The 24,306-nt window shown below is 41.2% G+C and overlaps 1 protein-coding gene across 4 annotated transcripts in view; it reads left to right on the forward strand.

Moving 5' to 3' along the window:
• ADGRD1 (adhesion G protein-coupled receptor D1) overlaps positions 1-24,306 on the forward strand; it is a 500,100-nt gene that overhangs the window by 94,923 nt on the left and 380,871 nt on the right. For all 4 annotated transcript variants that reach the window (XM_066603414.1, XM_066603418.1, XM_066603416.1 and 1 more), the window contains 3 exons: positions 900-1,020; positions 9,650-9,757; positions 15,519-15,594. In XM_066603414.1, the coding sequence (XP_066459511.1) occupies positions 900-1,020; positions 9,650-9,757; positions 15,519-15,594 (305 nt within the window). The remainder of the gene's footprint in view (positions 1-899; positions 1,021-9,649; positions 9,758-15,518; positions 15,595-24,306) is intronic.

Below are 24,306 nucleotides of genomic sequence, written 5' to 3' on the forward strand. Positions count from 1 at the left end.
TATTTTGTGTGCATCTCAGAAGGTAAAGGGAACCTGTCACCTCCCTACAGCACCATAAACTAACTTGTGATGCTGTTAAAGGAGGTTACCGGGTGATGTATTTTTTTATACTCATTTGCTCAGGTTCCCTCGATGTCACCCACTGAAGATTGCATGCTGCATAAAAAGCTGACTCTTTTCAGATTGCCATGCACATGATCTTCGATAGACTTGTATGGGAGAGAGTGCACATGGTAATATTAAGAGTCAGATTTTTGTGTGACACGCAATATTCAGTGGGGGACATCGAGGGAACCTGAGAGCAAGTGAGTATAAAAAATACATCACCCGGCTCTGTCACCTCTCCTAACAGCACCATAACTTAGTGTATGGTATTGTAGGGAGATAGACAGGTTTACTTTAAAGAATATCCAGTAATTCCCAAATAATTATTTTGTTTCTTAACTTTCTCAGTAATAGGCTGTCTATAATAGCTTATAGTAGCAAAACAGAAGGCCTGAGTCACATTTACCCAGAACTGGTGATAACATATGCACAAATGTGAAGTTATGATGTGATAAAATTGCTTCCAGCTTTGAAATGTCTAAAGCATTTAAGCAATTTTGCAGGGGTGTCAGTTTACGAGTGAACCAACATAGATCTTTCATAACGTTATCAGGATGGTTGGTGTAGAAGAAGTAAGATCTTATTACTGTTTGATTGACATATTCTGCCTAAACTCTTAACATTCAGTCTTTTACGTTTCCAGCAGAATGGCTTACTGAAACTGAAATCTTGCTTAAAACCAGTGCAGTATGTAAATGGATTGTATGGCTTCACAGACTGATGCCCTTTAGAAATTAGGAAAACAAAAGTGTAGTTTTGACAATAATTTTAAAACAGAATTTTTATATTTGCAGGCTAACCCTGATGTCGGAGGACTCATTGATACCGTTGATACCGTTATGGGGAATCTGGCAAAAAACCTCATGGAGAACCCATCTACGATTGTTACGCTGGAAGGCAGTTCATCAGTGGCCGGTTATTATCAGTTTCTATAGAACTAATAGTAGAATATTGGACCCCTTAGGCTCTGTTCACTTTGAATTTAGTGTGAACGTTTGGCATATACACCTGGAAATAATCATGGCATATGTATGCCAGTAGAGGGTCCTTTCAGCGTACAACTGGGTGGTATGCATTGGTATACGTTTTTAGAATGGAAATGTGTGGTTGAGTATGTCACGTAAAAGAAAGATGTACCAGGTGGTATATCTGCTAATGTCCGTGGCAGATGTATACATCTGTATAGCATACGGTGGCATATGTCTGGGCTAGGCTTCTGATGTACATATCAGGAGCTTTTCCTGGCATATTCTATGCTGTGAAAAGAGCTTAAGGCAGCATATGAAGATAGGATATATGAACATTTTTTTGCATTAATGCTATTCATAGTCTTAAGGCACTGGCCATGTATGATGGCACATAGTGCCTATAGATAACTAGTACAGACATATTTTTCCTTATGTGCAGCCATATTTTACTTCCATGATGTGGGGTACCATATTTTCCCTAGAAGTTTTTCTGTTTCTAATATTTGCTGTGGGTCAGGAGGAGTGTCGTGTCTACTTAAGGAGGGCACCCAAAAAGTGCGTGGAGACACCTAGGGGGTTGAATGGTTCACGGGATGGTATATTATATTCTTTCCCCAAATAGAGCACCCAATAGGGGTGTGGGGACACATAGAAAATGAGTGAGGAGACTTATAAGGCCATACTAGCTCTTCTGGGTAATTTATGAAAATAAGGCAGATACTTCTGCTACCTCTGATATTTGCTACAAGCTAATCTATTTTGCTTTATGTAGCTTTTCACTGATATTAGGTTGGCTACTGTACAGTAAAATCAAGAGCTGCATTTACAATGTTGTAGATTTCATGACAGAAATCTTCCAGCATGCCTTGCTAGCGTAATGTCTTTATATACCCTGTGCTATAATCTAATATAAGAAAAAGTACCCGTCCCACTTAGCTCGGCTAAGCTCTTAGGCATGTATCAACCAACAATTTTTTACAATTCCCAATCACAGCAGGCAGAATTGTGAATTCATTTCGGGACAATAAAAATTGGCCGAATACGAATAAAAGATAAGCAAGACAACATATGGACTAGGGGTGCACAACCTACAGCTTTGGGTCCACGTGTGGCCTGTGATGCTATTCTATGCAGCCCCCTAACCATCCAGAGACAAAAATTCTTGTCTATGTATAACTGTTTACATGTAGGTTCCATATCAGAGAGAAGAAGAGTGGCACACAGCTGAAGTAGAGATGGGCAAGTGTAAATGGTGTAGCCTTCTTTGGGTCCCTCATATTTTAGGAGAATGGGGTCCGCTGATCTATTTGGCACTCCAGAAAGGAGTTATATAAGGTAGAGATGGCAACCTATGCATGTGGCTCTCCCCATTGTAGTTTTTGGGAGTTATGAAATGCTAATCAATTACCATAACCCCTATAATCTACAATGGAGAGAGTCACATTCATGCACAGCAGGACCCCCACTTCTGTGAAGTGCTGATTATGGGAGAAGGGGGTTCTATTCTATCAATAGAGTGATACTTTCGATATGCCATATATATATTAGAAAATAATACCTCATTGAAGTGATTTTCTGCCCTTTTTCAATTGATTACCTATTCTCTAGATAGGTCATTAGTAGTTGGTGGACGGGGATCCGCTGCTCAGGACTCCCATCCATCAGCTATTGTCTGGCCTACTGTCAGTGACATAGGCCAAACATTTTCATCAGTGATCAACACAGGAAGTAGGAATGCTAGCTTCACTCCTATTGAAATCAATGTGAGCGCCGCGCTGCTATTCCACTTCTTGCTTCTCTCATGGTCAGGACATCACATCCAGTCTTGACCCGAAGAGAAGCACGGCACTCACATTGATTTAAATGGGAGTGAAGCCAGCACCCCCACTTCCTCCCTTGTCCACTGATGATGATGTCTAGCTTCTTGCACTGAACAGTGGACCGGACGATCAGCTGATGGACAGGAATCCTAAGCGGTGGACCCCCGTACATCAATTACTGATGACCTATCCAGAAGACAGGATAGGACAGAAAGTCCCTTTAAGTATTGTTGTTGGTCCATGGGATTAGTTCAATATGATGATCATGTAGCGCCCAGACCAGGGAATGTTGTTCACACCTGGTGTAGACAAAGCTTCTCAACTTCTATGTCAATTTGAATTCAGTATTTTTTTATTAGGGTACATTTACACATGGCAGAAATATCAGTAACTTAAAATGTCATTCAGTACATCTGAATGGTGATGTTTCTCTAGTATTTTACATGTATTCAGATGAATGGCATAGTAGCAAAAATATGTGCAGCAAATATACCATGTGTGAATGTACTTTTAGGCTTCTCCACTTTAATAGATCTGTTGGTAAATACTTCCGTGTAAAAAACTAAAAGTATTATAACAATCATATATACTCCTATATAATGTATATATAAGTTATATTTGTAAGTTTTTGGAGCACAAAGGCTCCTTCATCAGGCTTGAAATAATAATAATTTTTATTTCCCGCAGAATTTCCGCCCGTGTTCGCTGCCATAAGATTGCATTACAAAACGCAATCCTATTCAGACGGCCACGATTTGTCCGCGTGAAAACACACGCGGAAAACAAATCACGGTATGTTCTATTTCTGTGCGGGTCTTGCAGAGGCCTGCACAGAAATGTCAGTGGTGACGGAGCCCGCTGCGCTCTGCGCATGCACCGACGGGCCTGCTCCGCTCTGCGCATGTGCCAGCTGACGCATAGCAGAAAACAGAAGACGCCGGGAGCGGGTGAGCCGCAGGCCTCTGCAGCGGCACGGCTCTGCATCCCGCTGCGAGAATTCTCGCAGCAGGATCAGACCCCGCCGTCTGCAGGCGGCCTTAGTGGTCAATTATTGGGAATAAGGGGGAGTAGCTTTTTTTCTCAGTCATTCATTTTTTAATGCCTGATGAAGAGGCCTGTGTGCGCCAAAAGGTTGCAAATGTAATTTTTCTGGTTAGTCAATGAAGGTATTTTTATAATATTACATAATAGTTAGTTGTTTGTTTTTTTTCATCAGTGTATTAACCAACATACATTTTTTGGCTAACATGGTATCTTAGTAATTTTTCTGCACTGTGATATTAAGAGCGGTATCTTACAGTGTTTATACCAGAAGCCAAGGGAAGATCTCTAACTTGTAAACAAGACAGGCCGAAAGCTGCTGTATACATTTAGTAGATGTTGGCATGTGATCCTGTGTTACAACAAGAATTTCCATTATCTTATTTAATTGAAATGAATGTTTCATACAAGGTTACAAGTGGAAGTATTCCATTGCTGGTTATATCTATACAAACATTCCTTTGAAGTGTAGTATATAACCTAAGTGATGTTTGATGTGCAGACAAGAGGCATGCTCATCTGTGCCACTCGGTGCCTGCCGTTGCGTGGGAAAATGCAGAAGCTGGGAGATAAAACGGCTTGTCTTGCTGCGCACTCCTATCGGTTAAAAACAGGATGGAAAATAGTATATGTGCTATTATGGACTGACAAGTAATATGAAATTACAATAGTAAAAGCAAAATTAATTGCACTTTCTTATATCAAACTTACTGTAGGTAGTATGGTAACTGAACTGTTATATTAGCATATAACAGTTTGCCAGTGCATTCATTTGATAATTGCCTTCACTCTGTAAGAGGTTAAACAAACATTAAGAATCTAATTTTTTATTTTTGTTTTTTTTTGTTTCTGCCTTTCAAGCAACATAACGTTTTATTTTTCCACTGACAGCATTGTCTGCATGAGGGCTTGTTTTTAGTGGGACGAGTTTTACTTTTTAATAGCACAATTGAATATATATAATGTACTGAAAAACTTTTAAAACTTTTTACATAGGTGAAATGTAAAAAAAATACAATTATGTAATTTTATTTTATTTTTTGGGGGGGGGGGGGGTAACTTTTTACGCCATTCATGGTGCAGTAAAAGTGACATATGAACTTTGTTCTGTGGGCCAGTAAGAGTATAGGGATACCAAATTTGATAGTTTTTTTATGTTTTACTACTTTTATAATAATTACATGTTTTTTTTAACAGAAATTGCTTTCTGTCGCCATATTCTGAGACCCATAACTTTCTTATTTTCTTGTCAACTGGGCTGTATGAGGGCTTGTTTTTTGTGGGACGAGCTGTAGTTTTTAGTTTCATTATTTTGGGATGCATAGATCTTTTTAATCAGCATTTTTTTAAAAGCCAGGTTAATAAAAAACCTGCAATTCTTGCATTCTGCACTTTTTATTTTTTTAATTCACTGGAAGGAATACGTATTGTGATATTTTATGTTATGGGAAAATGGGAAAAGGTTTTATTAAGTTTTAATATTTTTTACTGTTTAAAAAACTTTATTAAACTTTTTTTTCTACATTTTTATTAACTCCTCATCGGGGACTTGAACTTTCGAATCATTTGATCACTTGTACTATATATTTTAATACTTCAGTACTTGAGTATTACATTGTATATAGATTTTTAATGGTGCCTATTAAGCCTTGCCACAGACATCAATGCATGACTTCAACTGAGAGTCTTTAGGCCCCCTGTCCATGGCCGAGGCGGAATATCGCTAGCGATATTCCATCGCGGGGAAGAAGGGGGGAGCACTGACAGGTCTCTGAAGTGAGCCTATCTGATAGATAGGCTCATCTTGGAGAATCATGGCATGACACAATTTGAATACCGCAAGTGGAGAATCGCTATGATTCTCTGCTTGTGGACGGTGGCACTGCGCTTTCCACACTGTGATCCGCCAGTGATCTATTGCCAGCAGATCATCGACCATGGACAGGCAGTGTTACTGGACTCTGGGCTACCATTCTAGCTCATCAGCACTTCGCCATTGCGTTGTGATGAGTGCTGGGGGGAGATTCACTCATTTAAATGAGCCAGAGTTCTGTCTCAATTTGTGTAAAAAATACTGGCCTTAATACATGTCTTACATCAGGTTTATTATGTGTTTTATGGTTCAAAAGTTTTTTATTTATTTTGTCTGTTATATAAGTGCGAAGATTACAAAATTGTAGTGTCATCTTCATCAAATAAACTTTTTCTACTGAAACAGACTATCTTAACTGTAACATTAACCGTGATGCTAACAACATTTGTAGTTTGTAACTCTCATGTAGGTGTCTTAAATCTCTGAATTCAGTTACTGATTGGTTAATACAGTCAACAAAACAAAACAAAAAAAAAAAAAAGCTGAACAGTTATAATGTTGTAACTTCCTATGAAAAGAACTATAGAGATAGAGGAAGGAGTTAAGAGAATAGAAATATTTAGAGAGAGAAAAGAAAAAAAAAAAAAAGGGGGGGGGGATTGGAGGAAAGGATCGTGGGGGGGGGGAGGGGGGGCGACATCGCACGCCTCAAGATGGCTGTTACAGTTTCAAGGTCTGACGGCGTCAGAGGGGTTGCTGACTATGTTCGTGTTGGGGGGTAACCCCCTTTCTAGCCAGAGGTCAAGGTCGCGGGAGAAGCGGAACTGATTCCACGACATCCAAGTGGCTTGGTACTTATCAAATCTCATCGCGTCCCTGGCACATAGTTCCTCCATATATTTTATGCGGTCCAGCTCCTCTAGCCACATTAGTCTGGAGGGGGGGTTTGGTGATTTCCATTTCTTAGGAATTATCTGGCGCATTGCCAGGACGAAGAATCTTAACAGGGAGCTTTTTGATTGTGCCAGCGTGCCTGGGAACATTGACAATAATGCTATCTCGGGAGTTAGTTGTATTTGGTTTCTACTAACTGCGATGTAGAGGGAGTTGATCTCCCGCCAGAGGGGGCAGATCAGCGGACAATCCCACCAGATATGTATAAATGTTCCAGTTCCCGTTATGCATCTCCAGCAGCTATCCGGATACTGGGGGAGCATTCTCGCCAATCTTGCTGGTGTCCGATACCATCTGGTTAAGATTTTATAATTTAGTTCCTGTAGTTTACTGGATGTATTTATTTTGTGAGTCAAAATATAGGCCTTTGCCCATGATTCCTCTGAGGGTGTAGTGTTCAGCTCTCTCCCCCACTCCCGCTCCAGCGCCTTGTTACAGTGTTGTGTGTCTTCAACCAAGAGCATCCGATATAGGTTTGATATTTTGTGTTGGTCCTTGGGGGTCGTGATGCACAGGTTTTCGAAGGGAGTGATAGGGCGCCTCAGCTGATGTATGTCCCCCAATGAGCCCACATAATGGCCTAATTGTAGGTACTGAAACCACGCTCCGGGATGGGGCCGCTGTTCCTCTATGATCTCGTGCAGTGGTTTAATACCGGTGTCCGAGATTACGTCCCGTACTCTTGGGATCGGGTTTGTTATCATATTAGTCAATGCGGATCCCCGCAGGAAAGAGGGGGCATCAGGATTGCCCACCAGGGGTGTGAGTGGGCCCGGTCTGCGGATCAGGCCTGTCTTAGTCGCAGGACCTACCCAGGCCGTCACCATGTCTTCTATAAATGGGGATAGTCCCATCCCTCTGTGTTTCCCCCTGCCTGGCAGCCATATAATCCCCTTGCCCTGGAAATGTGTCATGTCCTGCTCCGCTTCGACCCACAGTTTCTGTGATCTGCCGTGAAGGAGGTCAAGGATTCGTTTGGACAGCGTCGCTCTGTAGTATAGGGTTATATTCGGGACTCCCATGCTGCCTGATTCTCTTAAGCTGGTTAGGGCTTTCCACTTGCGCCTGGGTTTGGTGCCTCCCCATATGAAGCCCATGATTGCTTTCCTAACCCTTGCCAGAAAATAGCCCGGTAGGGCGACAGGGATTGTCTGGAGGATGTAAAGAAACCTCGGAAGGGCATTCATTTTTACTGTGCTGATCCTCCCAAACCATGACAAAGAGATTTCCTTCCATCTATTAAAGTCTGACTCTAATTTGGTTAGGAGAGGCACATAATTTTTTGTAAAGAGTTTTTCTGGATCTGTAGTGAGCACCGTTCCCAAGTACGTTATTTCTTCCGTTTTCCATTGGAATGGAAGAGTTGGTTTTAAGGCTTCGACTTCTGTATTTGACAGGGTTACATTTAGGATCAATGATTTGCTTAGATTGACTTTAAAATTGGATAGTCTACCAAATCTTTTAAACTCTTCTAATATGTTAGGGAGTGCTATTCTAGGATTTCTGATATAGATCAACAAATCATCTGCGTATAACGCTACTTTATGTTCATTTTCTCCTGTTTTAATGCCTTGCAGGTTGGGATTCGTCCTAAGAGCACTCGCCAGGGTCTCCATGACTAGGATATATAGGGAGGGGGACAGGGGACAGCCTTGTCGGGTGCCGTTGTGGATGTGGACCGGGCGTGACATCAGGCCGTTGACCCTTACGCGGGCTGAGGGGTCCCTGTATAGTGCCATCACCCAGTAGATGAACCTGGGTCCGAGGCCAATGTGTTGTAGTGTCGCCTCCATGAATCCCCAGCTCACCCTATCAAACGCCTTCTCGGCGTCCACCGAGAGTAGGCATAGGGGCTCCCCGAGCTTACGGGCCCTAGACATCAAGGCCAGTGTTCTTATTGTGCTGTCCCCCGCCTCCCTCCCCGCGACAAAGCCCACCTGGTCTCTATGTACCAGTGTTGGGATACATGTCTGTAGACGTGTTGCTAGGATTTTTGCAAATATTTTTGTGTCTATATTTAGAAGGGATATTGGCCTGTAGCTGCCGCAGGCTGCTGGGTCTTTACCTGGTTTAGGTATCACAGTTATTACTGCCTGTAGTGCCTGGGCAGGGAAGGGGCAAGACCCCGATATGGAATTGAATGCGTTAAGCATCAGTGGGGTTAATTTTTCTCCTAAGAGTTTGAAGAAGCGTGGGGTGTAGCCATCAGGCCCCGGGCTTTTGCCATTTTTGAGGGATTGGATTGCCTCTTTTATTTCCTGGGGGGAGATGTCCTCTTCTAGGGTCTTCTGTATTGTCTCTGTTATCTTTTTTTGGGCGTAGTTGGCTAAATACTCGTCTCTATCCTGGATTAGTTTTATTATGTGTTTTAGATGCTTTTTGCACTTTATTAGACAGTTTTGAAAAGTCTCTAGAAGAGGGGTGTGGCTTAAAATGTGCTAAATAGTTTGGCGCAACATATTGAACTAGCGAAAGCCAACCAAGAGGTGGAGTAAAGAAGAGAAAAGTTTTTACGATTTCTAGCAAAAAGCATTACATTTTTCAGACGGTGTGAGCCACAGTGATAAATTTGGCGCATCTTCTGTCTCTCTGGTTTCAAGCCTTCTAAATTTAATACAGTAATAACAAATCTCCTCCAGTATCTTTTGTATTTTGTACAAAGCTATCTTAGAAAGTAACTAAGCTTTGTTGGATATTTGCTATTGTTCTATTTTGTTTGTATCTCTTAGGTACATGTCCAAACATACATTCTTTTATGCTTTTCTAATGAGAAAATTCTTTCTAGGTCAGAACACTGGTGAAAGATAGCGTTCTTACAAAAGCCTTATACAGGATAGACAGGCATAGCTTTACAGCATGTCAACAATTGTACTAAATAAGGTTATTGTAATGTCAACAGGTTTGCAGTTTGAATGCAGTTTATGGTTACTTTTTGTGTTCCTTTTCAGATTATGCCATGGTGAAGGTGCCACAGAAGACAAGTTTATCCCACTACCGCTTTCCATCAGAGGGGCAGTCGTACATCTCTGTTCCTGGAGAAGCATTTATGAGCAAATGTAAGTTCAGCTTCCCCTCTTACCTTTTTATAAGAATGTCTTCTAATTCCTACTGGTAGGGGCAAAAACACATGGCCGTATGCGCAACTATGCTCGCCGCTAAGGAGCGTAGTTATGCATGAACTGGAGTTTTTTTTCTTCTCAGACTTTTCAAACTTTGCGCTAATGTGTGTGAGTGTAAAAAAAAAAACTGTACAAAGATAGGTCCTACCCTATCTTTCCCAAAAAGAGACAAAAATGCTTCCCAAGACAACAAGTCAAGCAATATCTTCACTAATTAATGTCTTATTTAGCTATTGAATTCCTACTATTAGGTAAAAACCCAGCTGAAGTGAAAACCTCACAACTACGCTTGCAGTGCAGAATATGGAAACGAAGATAGCCCCATTGGTACCACATTATGGAGCCTGAACTAAAATATATGGCTCATTATTATTTTAGCAATTACTGCATCCAACATCTTGCCCCATCTACTGATCAGCATGCTGTAATTTTCTGGTTTTGACTCCTGAATTCATTTTAACTTGAAATGGGGTAAAAATGTATCAACATGTGCTTAAAAAAACTTAAAAATACCATGACAGCAAGAACGTATGCAGATAATCTATTCTTATTATAGGCCATCAATCTGCAATTGGTGGGGTTCCGTACCAAAGGACTGGGTTGATTAAAGAGGTTGTCTCATCAGACACACCCACTATCAGGGTGAAGCCGCAGGGGCGATCAGTTGATCTTGCTTCTAAAACCACACTGCTGGTTATGCTAGGGTAAACTGTTGCCAGCCAGGCATTGCCTCTGCAGTGGCCACTTCAAGCAAGATGCAGTTTTACATGGTGGCCATTCAAGTGAATGGCCGTTTTCCTTAATCAATATATCTTTGACTCTGCCAGTAAGGGAGCCGCTTGCTATGATGTTCATATTCCCTAAAAGAGCATATGGACAGAGGTTCTCTTCAAGAATCAACCCCTTCAACCAGGGGCGTAACTATAGAGGGTGCAGGGGATGCGGTTGCACCCGGGCCTAGGAACCTTAGGGGGCCCATAAGGCCTCCTTTCTCCATATAGGAAGCCCAGTACTATGAATAAAGCATTATAGTTGGGAGTCCTGTTACAGGTTTTGCATTGGGGCCCAGAAGCTTCAAGTTATATCTCTGTGCAGCATGGTTTAGGTATGGGTACGGGTACAGATACAGATAGAGGGGGGGCCCCAGCTCACGTTTTGCATCAAGGCCCCTGAGCTGTTAGGTACGCCCCTGCCTTCAACAGAACCAACGGTTGCTTGCTGACTTTGTACCATTCTTGTGAACTGGGATAAACTGCCATATCTGGAACAGCACGCTGTATCTGATGCATCGATGAAGGGGAGCTTAGTGCTCCAGAAAATGCCAGGCTCCATTCATATATATCCTAAGGACATAACTATGATGACTTAATAAAGTTGTCCTATTGGCTAAAATGATATCCACGAATCAACCTCCAAAACTGGTAAACTAGCATTGTTTTCTATATTTTGGAGCCCTAGAACACTTCACATTATGTCTGGCCTTTTTTGGAGTCACGCACAATACTTCACGGTTGTTCTCAGCCATTGAAGGGTTCTAGTCATTTTATGTCATTTGTTCCTCTTACCACCATACTATAGCTTTCCTCCACCATAACGTGTAGCAGTTGAAGGAAGCATTGCCCTCCCCTTCAGATTTCCGGGCCTTTTTTTTTTTTTTACAAAACACTTCAACTACTTGCAAAACTAAATTTAAGATTGAATAGGGACTTTGAATAAGTAGTTTATAAAGTACGGAGCTAATTTAAAGTGCCCTGTATGCAGCAGGAGGGATGAGAGGCCACTTTTCTCTGATACTCATTGGGACTATCTGACAGCTATTCCACCCAAACTTGTAAAATAATCTTTTTCAAGTGTTATAAATTTTCCTTTTTATTCGCTGCGTTTGTTCTTCAAAATTTGGACCTCATTTTATAGGAAATAAGAATAAAATAGTGATCTAAGTATTATTTTATTTTATTTTTTGGTATTCTGTACATTTTCAGTAAAGTACAAATTATACGTCTAGTAGTAAAAAATTGTCCTACTTCATGTCGCAATACATTATGTGATGATGTGGTACTTCCCAGCAGTGAGAAAGCAATTTAAATAATTTATATCTTCTTGTGCCTTAAGAACTTGATATATCTTTTTCAAACCTAACCTTTTCTTCATCAGAAGGGCAATGAATTTGTTGAGGGAAAAGTTGACTGTGTTTTTTCACTTTCCTTTAAATCATGGCACCTCGTAGGGCGCAGTAGCACTGATGGATTTAAAATAAGGCGCCATTATGTTTGCATTTGGTGCTATCTGTCTCTTATTTATGATGGTCCTCTCACACTTTATGCCTGTCATCCCAAAATCACAAGACCGCTTCTACGAAGAAGTCAATGGATAGATTAGTTAGGGATGCAAAAGAAAAAATAAAGCATAGCTCCCATACAGTAGTGCTAATAATTTATATGGCAATGCATATGCAGATTTCAATAAGAGCATATTGCTTGGCTGATCAAAAATGTGTTCTGTACTTTATCACTTTGTGTCCTATTATGTTAACCAGCGCAATAAAAACAGGAACTGATACAGGCTAAAGAATTGTATACAGAGTCATAACTTGAACTCCTGAGCCTCAAGGAGAATCTGTAACAGGGCCCCCATCTACAATGTGCCATTTATAATACTGATGTTTATGTGCCTTTGACCTCCTCAGGCATCGGGGTCCTGGTGCAAATGCTATTTCTGCATCTCCTTATAGCTGCTATGTCAGAAATGAAAAATCTTAGTACAATTATGACCCTAACTATATGCAAAACAAGAGATAATAAAGGGCATTGAGTGGGTTAAAATAAAAAAAGCCATAGTCATTGGTCAGAAGCCCCCCAGTCTAATGCAGAGCCTTGATCCCTGCCAGTACAGTCCCAAAAGAAGTTGCATTGGTCATGTGCCATTCATTATATACATGACTCAGTAACCAAATCAGCCAATCTCTGGCTTCAACTGTGATTCTGCCATGAAAGGCACATGACAACTGAAACCATAGATTGGCCGAGCAGTCATATGTGAAGAGTGAATGGTATGCGTGATTGCTGCATCATCTTCCAAGTCCAGAGAAACAAAGAGCAGGGTTCCTGCACCGGACCAGAGGGGGATCACTGACTGGTGGCTTTTTTTTTAAACCCATTGCCCCACCATAGTTATCTTACAATTTAAAAAGATTAGAAACCCCCCCCCACAAGAGGTGTACAGGGTTACATATAGAGGCTGTCAGGGTGACCATAATTCTTTTCAAGTTTTTTATTTCAGCACAATATATAAAAACAGATAATGAGTGGTCAGTATACATATACTACTGGTAACATTGTTGAACCAATGCAGTCATGAAACAGGGCATCAAAACCTTCAGACCTTGCATGCTAGGGCCCCCATCTACAATGTGCCATTTATAATACTGATGTTTATGTGCCTTTGACCTCCTCAGGCATCGGGGTCCTGGTGCAACTGCTATTTCTGCATCTCCTTATAGATGAGATCTGATAAAAAGATAATGCTCACACTTACGAAGGGTACTTTTACATGGGACAATTGTCAGGACCTTAAATGCCCTACAGTCAACCCAACAATTATTGCTCCTGTAATCCTGTGCTTTCACACAGCATCAATAATCGCTCACTGAATGCAGGAGGAGCGCACTGGAGGTCACTTCCAGCCTCCATTCACAGTAAATGGGCAGTTGTTCATAGATGAATCATTGCCTGTTTATGAGCCAACCGTCATTTAATTTCTGTACCTACATGGCAAACAATAAGCGACTGAATTATCGTTCGTTGCCCAATTGGTAGCAGTGCTTACATCAAATGATTATTATTCAGTTTCGCGTGATTCAACGATGAACTGAACGATAATAGTTCTATATCAAAGGGCCCTAATAGCTTGTTCAAATGAGCCTATTCCAAAATACGCTTGCTCCTATGCAACTTTTTTGTACAGAGAACAAGCGTACTTTGCATACATGCCTGCAATACTGTGCATATTTGTGCAGCCCCCGCTTGTTCACAAGGGGCGAGGGAATCATCCCACTCTGATTTAAATGGTTAAGTCAAATGAGGTGTTTGTGATCGCGGGTATATGCTGCATTTTGCGCATACCTGCGCCTACATGTCAGCATTTGTGTATCTCCCATTGACCTATATAGGCCTATTTGGGGTGCAAATGCCAACAAAATAAAGCAGGTCCTATTTTTTTGGCGCCCATGTAACCGTTCATGCAAAAAAAAAAATTTGAATGAACCCATTGAAATCAATGACTTCTATTCTCCACATTTTGCAAGCAGGAGTATTGCGCTAAAATATGCTCATCTGAAGGAGCCCTAAGAACTGGTGTATTTTATGCCAATTAGGGCTCCTCCACATGGTCGTACTTGCGCTCATAAAATTCACGCATGCAATACGCAGGGAGTAGAATTCATTGCTTTCAATAGGTTCATTCTTATTTCCTTTTTTTGCAAGCACATTTCTTGTGCTCTTTTTTACGCACATTTGCACACCAAGGCTCCCCATAGAAGTCCGTGGGAGGTGCACAAATGCGTGCACAGATGGGCAATACTCTGCGCAATTCTGTGAAAAAAGAACACCTCTGAAACTCAGGCTCATTAGATTAAATCGGGGCATGTTCATCTGCCTGCACAAATTACCATGCCCTGCATGTGCAAAAAGTACGGTAAAATCTGCCAATACGCATGCAAAAATGCCTCAGTACCATGTATTTGTGCTATGTACGAGACTTGCGCAAAAACAAATATGACCATGTAAAGAGGGTGTACAGTGATTTGTGACAATTTTTTTTAAAGGCACATGATTCCCAATGAAATGACATTTGACTTCAGATAGAGGCAAAAAAAATCCATATCTCCTTAGTTGAGTTCATTATTATGGCCTACAATAAATTGTCCTGAAGGCCACACCCACCTTTATTGTCACTTTTCCCATTTGACAAATTATGAGAAAATTTGCTAATCTTTGCACAGATTTAGCACGTTACAGTGCAACTTTTAAAATGTGCATTTCACATAAAAAATCCATTTGTCGAGACTTTGATGAATGGGTGTGATGTGTATGGGCAGCTCCTCTGACTTGGGGGGGGGGGGGCACTAATCTGAAGCAGCTCTGCAGTGTTTGTAGCTGGAGCACTGATAAATGGTTAATAGATCCAGCCGTGTGCTTTTTCTCCTGTCAATAGTCGGAGTGAGAAGCGCTTATCGTTGCCCCATGTTGTTCATAAATCATCCCTCGTTTTACGCCTCTACTTCCGAGTTCATACAAAGTATTCACATTGCTTTCCAAAAAATAAACATCTGTCCCCATCGCTTTTCTGTCTCATTGCGGAAAGCAATTTCATGTCATGTTTTCAATCATTCCCACTTGTTTACAGTTTCCATTTTGGAGATTTAAAGAGCGCATCTTGTCCTGATATTTTTATTCTTGGGAAGGTTTAGGTGCTTGTAACATCCTTCAGTTCTTGTTGAGGAATGCTGGCAGAGGCTCCTCAGGAGTAATACTGCTAGAATGCCAGGAATGCAGGGAGCCTTAATTTCACAGTGCAGTGGCATCAATTATGATGGGGATGGGATGTGTTGACAAGGAAATGTTCTTAAATGAGCAGAATATTTCATTGTTGGGTGAGACGGCTGTGTAATGTGTCTTCTTTAACCTCTTATTTATTTAAGCTCGGACGACCATTGTTGGATTGCTGTACCACACTATGCATCGCCACTACAGGCAGATAAAACCAAGCGACACCAGGTACGTGTACAATCATAAAGCAGATGTTTTGTTACATATAAAAAGTTCTACAATTCTAGTAGAGTTTTTTTCGACTATTTTAAGCTCAAAATGTATCATATTTTCTCCTACTTGGCTCGCGCTAAAACTCAGGAAAGCAATTGAAATGAAACATAATATAACAAATAATATCAGTTGGCTTCAGCTGCAATCCAATTTTCAATCCAGTTTTGGATACTTTCCTTCTTTATTTCCTGCCAGAAACTTAGAAATGTGGTTAAATAAAAAAGAAAACAAATGACACTAGATTACTATACAATATCCATTGTGGTCAGGTGATCTGATGACTATAATATAAGAAATGCTCTACAGGGGTTTATCCATATAATGGATATGCATAGATGTTTATTATCAATCCTAGGGGTTTCCATTATTTGGATAAATCCCTGTAATTTCTACTCTAAAACGCAAAAACTGAAAATTCAATTTTTAGTTAGACTGTTAAGAAAACTATAGATCAATGTATCAGTTAATTGTTTTTGCTAATAGATTGAAGAGTAGGAAGATATAGCATCCTGCTAGTATGAGTAGTGAAGGGGTTAAATGCAACCATTTATATATATCAGTGAGTGGTACTGTGTAAGACAGAAGGTAAGATAGTCCTCCAGACCCCTCCCTTGCATTCCTTCCTAATGAAATAATAATGGTTTCTTTACAAGTTCACCCCCCCCTTGCATTCCTTCCTCATGAAATAACTGTTTCTTTGTACACGTTCTAGATACACCTTAAAAGGTGTGATCTTATGTTAATCATTTTAGTTAAAGCTTATCATGCATTCTTATTAGTTTTGGAGGTATATACTTTTCCTGTGATGTCATTTATGATATACTAGCTTACCTGTCGCGCGTTGCTGCGAAGACAGACAGACATACATACATTCGTTTTTATATATCTAGATAACAACCAATCACAGCGCAGCTTTCAAGTTACCTCAGCGGTATAATATATAGCAACCAATCACAGCGCAGCTTTCATGTTACCTCAGTAGTATAATATATAGCAACCAATCACAGCACAGCTTTCATTTTACCTCAGCAGTATAAGAAATAGCAACCAATCACTGCACAGCTTTCATTTTACCTCAGCAGTATAAGAAATAGCAACGAATCACAGCACAGCTTTCATTTTACCTCAGCATTCTCAATATCCAGCAATTGTCTTGCGAAACGTTCGGCGGATGCATCATTTTCTGGTTGAACACTCATCCCGTTGCTCGTAATGCCTTTTGCTTTCGTGCTTGAGATGGAAATCAAACGATCTTTGTCTGGGGGGCATAACTGTCGACGATGCTCGCACGCGCGCCACCTATCGTAGGATAGATGTACTATGCCAGTATTCTTCCCAGGGGTGTACTCAACAACTTCCCAAAGTTTCATGGCGATTGGATGAATGGTGTAGTAATGCATAAAGGACAGACAGACATACATACATTCATTTATATATATATAGATGACATCAGGAAGTGAGAGAATTAGATTCCGTACGTAAAATTTGGATGCTAATTCTTTTGCGCTTGGAATTGAATAATGGAGTTGGGACCCATTAACTTTTCCTATTTATGACATAATCAATGCCCGTGCCAAATTACATCGGGAAGTGAAAGAATTAGATTCCGTACGTAAAATTTGAACGCTAATTCTTTGGCGCTCAGAATTGAATAATCGAGTTGGGACCTACTAACTTTTCCTATTTATGACATAATCAATGCTCGTGTCAAATTTCATGTTTCTATGACATCGGGAAATGAGAAAAGTAGATTACGTCCGTAAAATTTTGATGCTAATTTTTTTGCGCTTAGAATTGAATAATTAAGTTGGGACCCATTAGCTTTTTCTATTTATGGCATAATCAATGCTCGTGCCAAATTACATCGGGCAGTGAGAGAATTAGATTCCGTGCGTAAAATTTTGATGCTAATTCTTTGGCGATTAGAATTGAATAATCGAGTTGGGACCCATTAGCTTTTCCTACTTATGGCACAATCAATGCTCGTGCCAAATTTCAAGTTTCTATGACATCAAGAAGTGAGAAAATTAGATTCCGTACGTAAAATTTGGACGCTAATTCTTTGGTGCTTAGAATTGAATAATCGAGTTGGGACCCATTAGCTTTTCCTATTTCTGACATAATCAATGCTCGGGCCAAATTTCAAGTTTCTATAACATTGGGAAGTGAGAAAATTAGATTCCGTACTTAAAATTTGGACGCTAATTCTTTTGCGCTAGAATAGAATAATCGAGTCGGGACCCATTAACTTTTCCTATTTATGATATAATCAATGCTCGTGCCAAATTACATCGGGAAGTGAGAGAATTAGATTCCGTACGTAAAATTTGGACGCTAATTCTTTTGCGCTTAAAATTAAATAATCGGGTTGGGACCTATTAACTTTTCCTATTTATGACATAATCAATGCTCGTGCCAAATTTCAAGTTTCTATAACATTGGGAAGTGAGAAAATTAGATTCCGTACTTAAAATTTGGACGCTAATTCTTTTGCGCTAGAATTGAATAATCTAGTTGGGACCTATTAACTTTTCCTATTTTTGACATAATCAATGCCCGTGCCAAATTTCAAATTTCTATGACATCGGGAAGTGAGAAAATTAGTGGCAATGATGGAAATCGAACAATCCACGTGGGGGGGGGGGGGGGCGTAACTGTCGACGACGCTCGCACGCGCGCCATTTATCATAGGATAGTTGTACTATGCCTATAATCTTCCCAGGAGTGTACTCAACAACTTCCCAAAGTTTCATGGCGATCAGATGAATGGTGTAGTAGCGCATAAAGGACAAACAGACAGACATGCAGACACACATTCAATTTTATATATATAGATAAACCACATGCAACTTTGAATACATTAGAAATCATTTGATACCGCAACAGGCTGGTGTGATTTGTATTTCTCCTAGGAGCCCATGCTTTTACACGAGATCTGAGATTGTCTTCTCCTTGGTAATTCTAACATAGACCTCTTGAGCGCTATATTCTTACAAACTTTCACTTGAATGGGGCTGTTTTGGAGATCCTGCTCTGTTCTCTCCCTGGCCATGACTGAGCAGCCCTATTCAGAGCCACGTGGGAGTTTTTCATGGAAATCCATGTAAGGGCAGCTTCAGACAAGTGTATGCGCATATACACTCACCGCAGTGCAACGTATTTCCACAGTGTTCAAGGTTGATTTGCAGACTTATTGGCACATATTACTATACTTCTTTTCACCCATAAGCCCTGTTCATATGCGCGCCAGACACCCTCACTCTGAATTAAAAGGCTTTTTAGCCTAATGAATTCCAGATGCATTCTATTCACAAAATTGCGCATTTGCACTCACATTTGCACTCATGACTTAGACATCTACGGGGCCCTTTGGTACACAAATACACAGAAAGACAGGGCAGGTACTATTTTTTGAAAGCGCAAAAAAATTATTGATGAGAATGAACCTATTGACATCAATGGGTTCTATTCTGTGCGCATTGCGTGCACTAAATCCACGTGTGCAATGTGTGGCTCAAATAAAACCATGTAAAGCCACTCTTAAGCTGGATTCACATGGATGATGTTCATACGTGAGTTCCGTCTGACTGCAATCTGGACGGAACTTTACTGAAATATGCTTAACTCTTCATTCCATAGGAGGGTGGTTCATACTTGAACTTTATGCATTGTTTATTAGAAGTCACACATAACATATATCCGCATGTTCATATTAGTCCATCATAGTCCGTAGTGTGCACACACTAATGTCATGGTGGATACTGGTTTCACGGGTTTTGCAGCTTGCCCTGTTCTAGTTTCTGGGTCCATGCCACCAGCTGCTTCTTCAGGGAACAAGTCCCCTGCAGGAAGGAAGCCTGCTTCTCCGTTCACAGAGCTTGCTTCTTTCAGCTCCTCGCTTATTATGGCCCCTGGTCTCTTCCAATGGATCTTGGCATTTCTCCGTGGATGGCCTCCGCCACTTCCAGTGTCTTTGCTCAATCTGCCACTGCTGCATCACACAAGTGTTGCTCCTTTGTCTCAGCTATGGTGCAGCTTGTTATTTCATTTATACAGCCGAGATTGCCAACGGCTTTGTCATTGATGTGTGGGGCTTAGCCCCATTCATCATTTCTTATCAGAGAGACTGACCTATTGGGCCACTGGCATGCTTGTCTTGCCAGCACCCACATGACAGGAGGGGCTGAACCTCCTCTTCTGCTCCACATCATAGTGCCCAAGGCGCCTGTCTCTCCTCCCGGACCGTGTCTCTCTGACTGGCAGAGGGGAGCCTCTCATACAGCACCACATGGCTCCCCGCTCCTGGACTCTAGTAGTATAGCAGGAACTCTCTCCTTGTTAGCACCTACAATTTCTGGCACTCGGCTGCTTGACTCTTCCTAGTCCCTGTAGGAGGAGGACTTACTCACAGCTGCTACAGTCTTCATGTATAAAGTTCAAAGTGTTTTTACTAAGTCTCTAGGTCTAAGCTGAAGGTAGCACGTAGTATAACCACCGCAGAAAGCAGGACTTCTAAGGCATCATTCACATCGTCATTTTCCCACTGCTACAATCTCTGTTGTCCTGCTCCATTATAGAAGCAGAACAATAAAATTAATGGTGGTGCCAGATGTGTCATATCCCAGACAACAATGGCACCCATTGACATGGTGTCTGTTAAGTCTCTAGCACGTTACTGAAAAAAGTAGCTCTGCATGCAGTGTTATTTTTTTCAGTAGTATTGATGCAATCTGCAATGACGGCACCTAACGAAACCCCAAATGTAGATATGAATGAGGCTTTAAGCATCTAATCTATTTAACATACAGATAATGCTACCCATAGGATTAAAAAAAAGGCAACATATCAGCCTAAAGCTCTACATTCAGAGACTCCGCGGCAGGTTCAGCACCAATCCCACATGAAAGAGCACAGCATGCAGCACTATTTTGTCAGGATAAAATGCCAGGTGGCGAGACTAAACCTCAATGGACCCCATTGCAGTTGAAAGTGCCCGTCAGGTGCCATCCATCTCGTCTCATTTGCAAGTCCGGCACTTCTGTTATTTTTATTGATTGGCTCCCTTAATGAGCTTAACAATGTAAATCATAGCACAGATGTGAATCTAGCTTAAGCTGATAAAACAGATAAAGTATCAAAGCAAACAGAATTATATCGCCATTGGAATCCGAAAGAGAATTATCTAGCATATATCCTGCAAAGAGAAAATTCATATACCGCACAGCCGGGTATAAACATATGACACTTTTCTGCCTCAGTGTATTACAGACTCTCTTATCACTGCTTGTTCTATTCATTTATACAAAAATATTGAAGCAACAATTACTCTTTAAAGCTTAAATTATATCCCATTGTATGCGATTCCTAGTTTTATGTCCCTTCTGCTAAGAAAGAGAACACATTTGCATCATGTTCTGTTGTCCAAAATTATAGTACAGTTGCTATATTGGCTTGTCTGAGTTTAATGGGCATCTAGAATAATAACAATGTAAGGTAGGAAAAGAAGTTACATTCTTCTGCATAGAAACTGGTTCATGTTTTAGCATCACCAGTATTAGTGAGAATGCAGCTTATCGAATTACGCATTTATGGTTATATAAAAAATCATTAGCTATTAACATAAATTCTGAAACAATAATCACAACCAGTTACCAATAAGAACAAAGCTGAGAACATAAGATCCCAAGTTATAGCCTTAGGCCTCTTTCACACGAACGCCATTTTAGCGCTCCGATATCTGCGCTAAAAACTTGCAGCTTTAGGAGCACTAAATTGCGTGAACGAAAAATAGCCGCAACCAAGTCTGCGAATTTACATGGCCAGCTGTGGCGTCTTGCAGTGCACTGATGCCGCAGCCCTGAAATCCCTTGGCCACCAGAACAATGAAAGGCATTCTCGCAGGGACTCCCTTCATCCCTGCAGGGATGTTAGACTCCCCCCCCCCCCCCCCTTTGACAGCCTGCTCGCATAAACCTTGGGTGGAGAGAAATCTCGGCGTCCAAAAAATTGCGTCTTTTGACGCGCAATTTTTTTTTGGTGCAGCTAAAAAATCATTCATCTGAGAGAACCCATAAGAAACCATAGGTTCTTTTAGATGCAATTCTTTTTTTTACGTGCCTACGTCAAAATGACGCTCGTATGAAAGAGGCCTGAGGCCTTAGTCAGACGGGCGTTTTTTCGCGCGATTTGCGCATCGCATGTCGCATGCGCAAATCGCGTGACCGGAGGCGAAAAATCGCGGGAAAAATCTGCACCTAGCCGCGTTAATCGTCGCAGCAAAACGCCCGTCTGACCGGAGAAAAATCGCCGTGCGCATCAAAATGCGCATGAAACTTAGACTGGCCGGCGAAAAAAATGATTTTGGTGGCAACATAAAACGCCGAACGCAGATAGGCGCGATCTGCGAATCGTCGTGTCCTATAATTTATCGCATATCCGCATAAAAAGCGGACATGTGACCGATACCATAGCGAACCATTGGTTCTATATATGCGCGAATCACATGCGCAAATCGCGCGAAAAAAAGGCCCATCTGACTAAGGCCTTACTGTGTTGATGCAATATCTACTTTGATAGATCTGCTACTGAACGGAATGAATTTATTGTCTGTCATTAGTCAAATGACCATGACTTTGGTGTCCATTTGACAAGGGTTTTGTTCATTTTAGGCTATATTTGAAGTTTACAATAACCTAGTTCAGTGTTCCCCAACTCCAGTCCTCAGGGACCCCCAACAGGTCATGTTTTCAGGATTTCCTCAGTGTTGCACAGGTGATGTAATTATTGTCGGTGCCTCAGACATTGCCACAGGTGTTCTTACTATAGGAAATCCTGAAAACATGACCTGTTGGTGGTCCCTGAGGACTGAAGTTGGCGACCCCTGACCTAGTTGACTACTTGATTGTATACTCCAAATATAGTGGAAACGAATGGAACCCTCGTCAAATGGACACCAAAGTCATGTTCGTTTGACTAAGGCCAGTCAATAATTCCCTCACATTGCTGATTTCGACACTTGTGAAAGAACCTACGTACTATACAAAAATGCTGGATGAATTCTCCCAGCGAAACATATGGCAAAAGGAGACTCTTTTGGCACATGTCTGGCTAATGATGGTCTATGGACACTTTAGACGTATGCATCAGGAGAATGTCCTGGCCAAATGTAGAGACAAAATATGATGTGCGCTTAGCCTTATTGATCTGTTATAATTTCATATATATTGAGTCTGTCACATGTGTTCATACTCAAGCGCTGGATAAGAAGTTAGCTCTTTCCTCCATCGCTTTGACAAATGAATTATGCCGAGACAGTTTAATAGCTTTTTCACCTTTGTGTGGCACTCTTATATCAAAGCAGGATAATCCATGAATGACAGCACAGGATGTGATATAGAAAAAGAGCCTTAATACTATACTTTCTCCAGAAGAAGTGCGGGGTGTTAAAGGGTCTAGCACGGACTAGGAAGGTGCTGTTAACTGAATGATGAAGGGAAGATTCCTTTTGATTTATACTCAGAGCACATTGGGCATTTAACCTCCCTACTGAAAATTACATCTCTGGATCTAAGCAACTGTGCCCAAATGCAGGCTGCTGAAAGCTCCGTTATTTCACTGTTGGTGGTAATGTGCTGTTCTAGTCAATTTTTCGTTCAAAGGTGATAAATCTGTTGGATAAGAACACAGGTGTAAGATTTCCCTGCACGACTGGCTTGTATTATTCCATTATGCCGCTTATTATGTTCCTTTAATTGCTCATGTAGCATTTTTTAGCAGCAAAGAGGTACATTATGTCACCATGGATTAAAGCTGGAGTACAATCAGAGAAAATTTGGCTCAATGCATTAAATATGCTGACAGTTTGGGAAAAATGCAGAGGAGGAATGCTTCCAAAGAGCTTTTGTTCTATTGTGGATAGTTTGAGGCCACCTAGACACCACATTGGTCAAGAACTGGCACTAAGAAACCTTTTATGAGCAGTAAAACTATGTATATACTGTAACTGCTATGTGTGTGGTAACTGAGTATTGTCATATTGCTCAATAATACTAAAGGGAGGGTTATTATTAGAGATGAGTGTGTATGCTCGTTTAAGGCTGATGCTCGAGCAAGCATCGGTCTTTTCAAATAACTGATTACTCGTCCAAGCAAATGCGGGCGGGCGGCGGAAAGCGGGGGGAGCGCGGGGGGGGGGGGGAGGAGTGAGAGAGATCTCTCTCTCTCTTCTCGCTCACCCTTGCTGCCCTCCCGCATTTGCTTGGACGAGTAATCTGTTACTTGAGAAGACCGATGCTCGCTCGAGCATCAGCCTTAAACGAGCGTGCTCGCTCATCTCTAGTTATTATCTATATGTAAAAGGAAATCCCACATGATCATGGCTCCACATCACTTACCCTTAGTGCCACTGTTCTCATATGTGGCATGGAATCTAAATGTGGCTTATCTTGATCTTTTATCTCCCATAATGTGCATTTTAATGTTACTTTAACCAAATGGGGTAGGTACGACTGGCACTGATTATTTGAAGGGAAAACCGGGTTCAACTGGCAAAATGCAACCTATCCTTTTTGTAGACAGGTTGAACCTTTTGTAAGGGGGTTGCTGTAGAAGCTGCCATGCACTGCACCCTAGTAACAAATGTCTCAACTGGAATGTAGTACCATTTTT

The sequence above is a fragment of the Eleutherodactylus coqui genome, chromosome 5, assembly GCF_035609145.1.
Source record: "Eleutherodactylus coqui strain aEleCoq1 chromosome 5, aEleCoq1.hap1, whole genome shotgun sequence".
Taxonomy (NCBI): domain Eukaryota; kingdom Metazoa; phylum Chordata; class Amphibia; order Anura; family Eleutherodactylidae; genus Eleutherodactylus; species Eleutherodactylus coqui.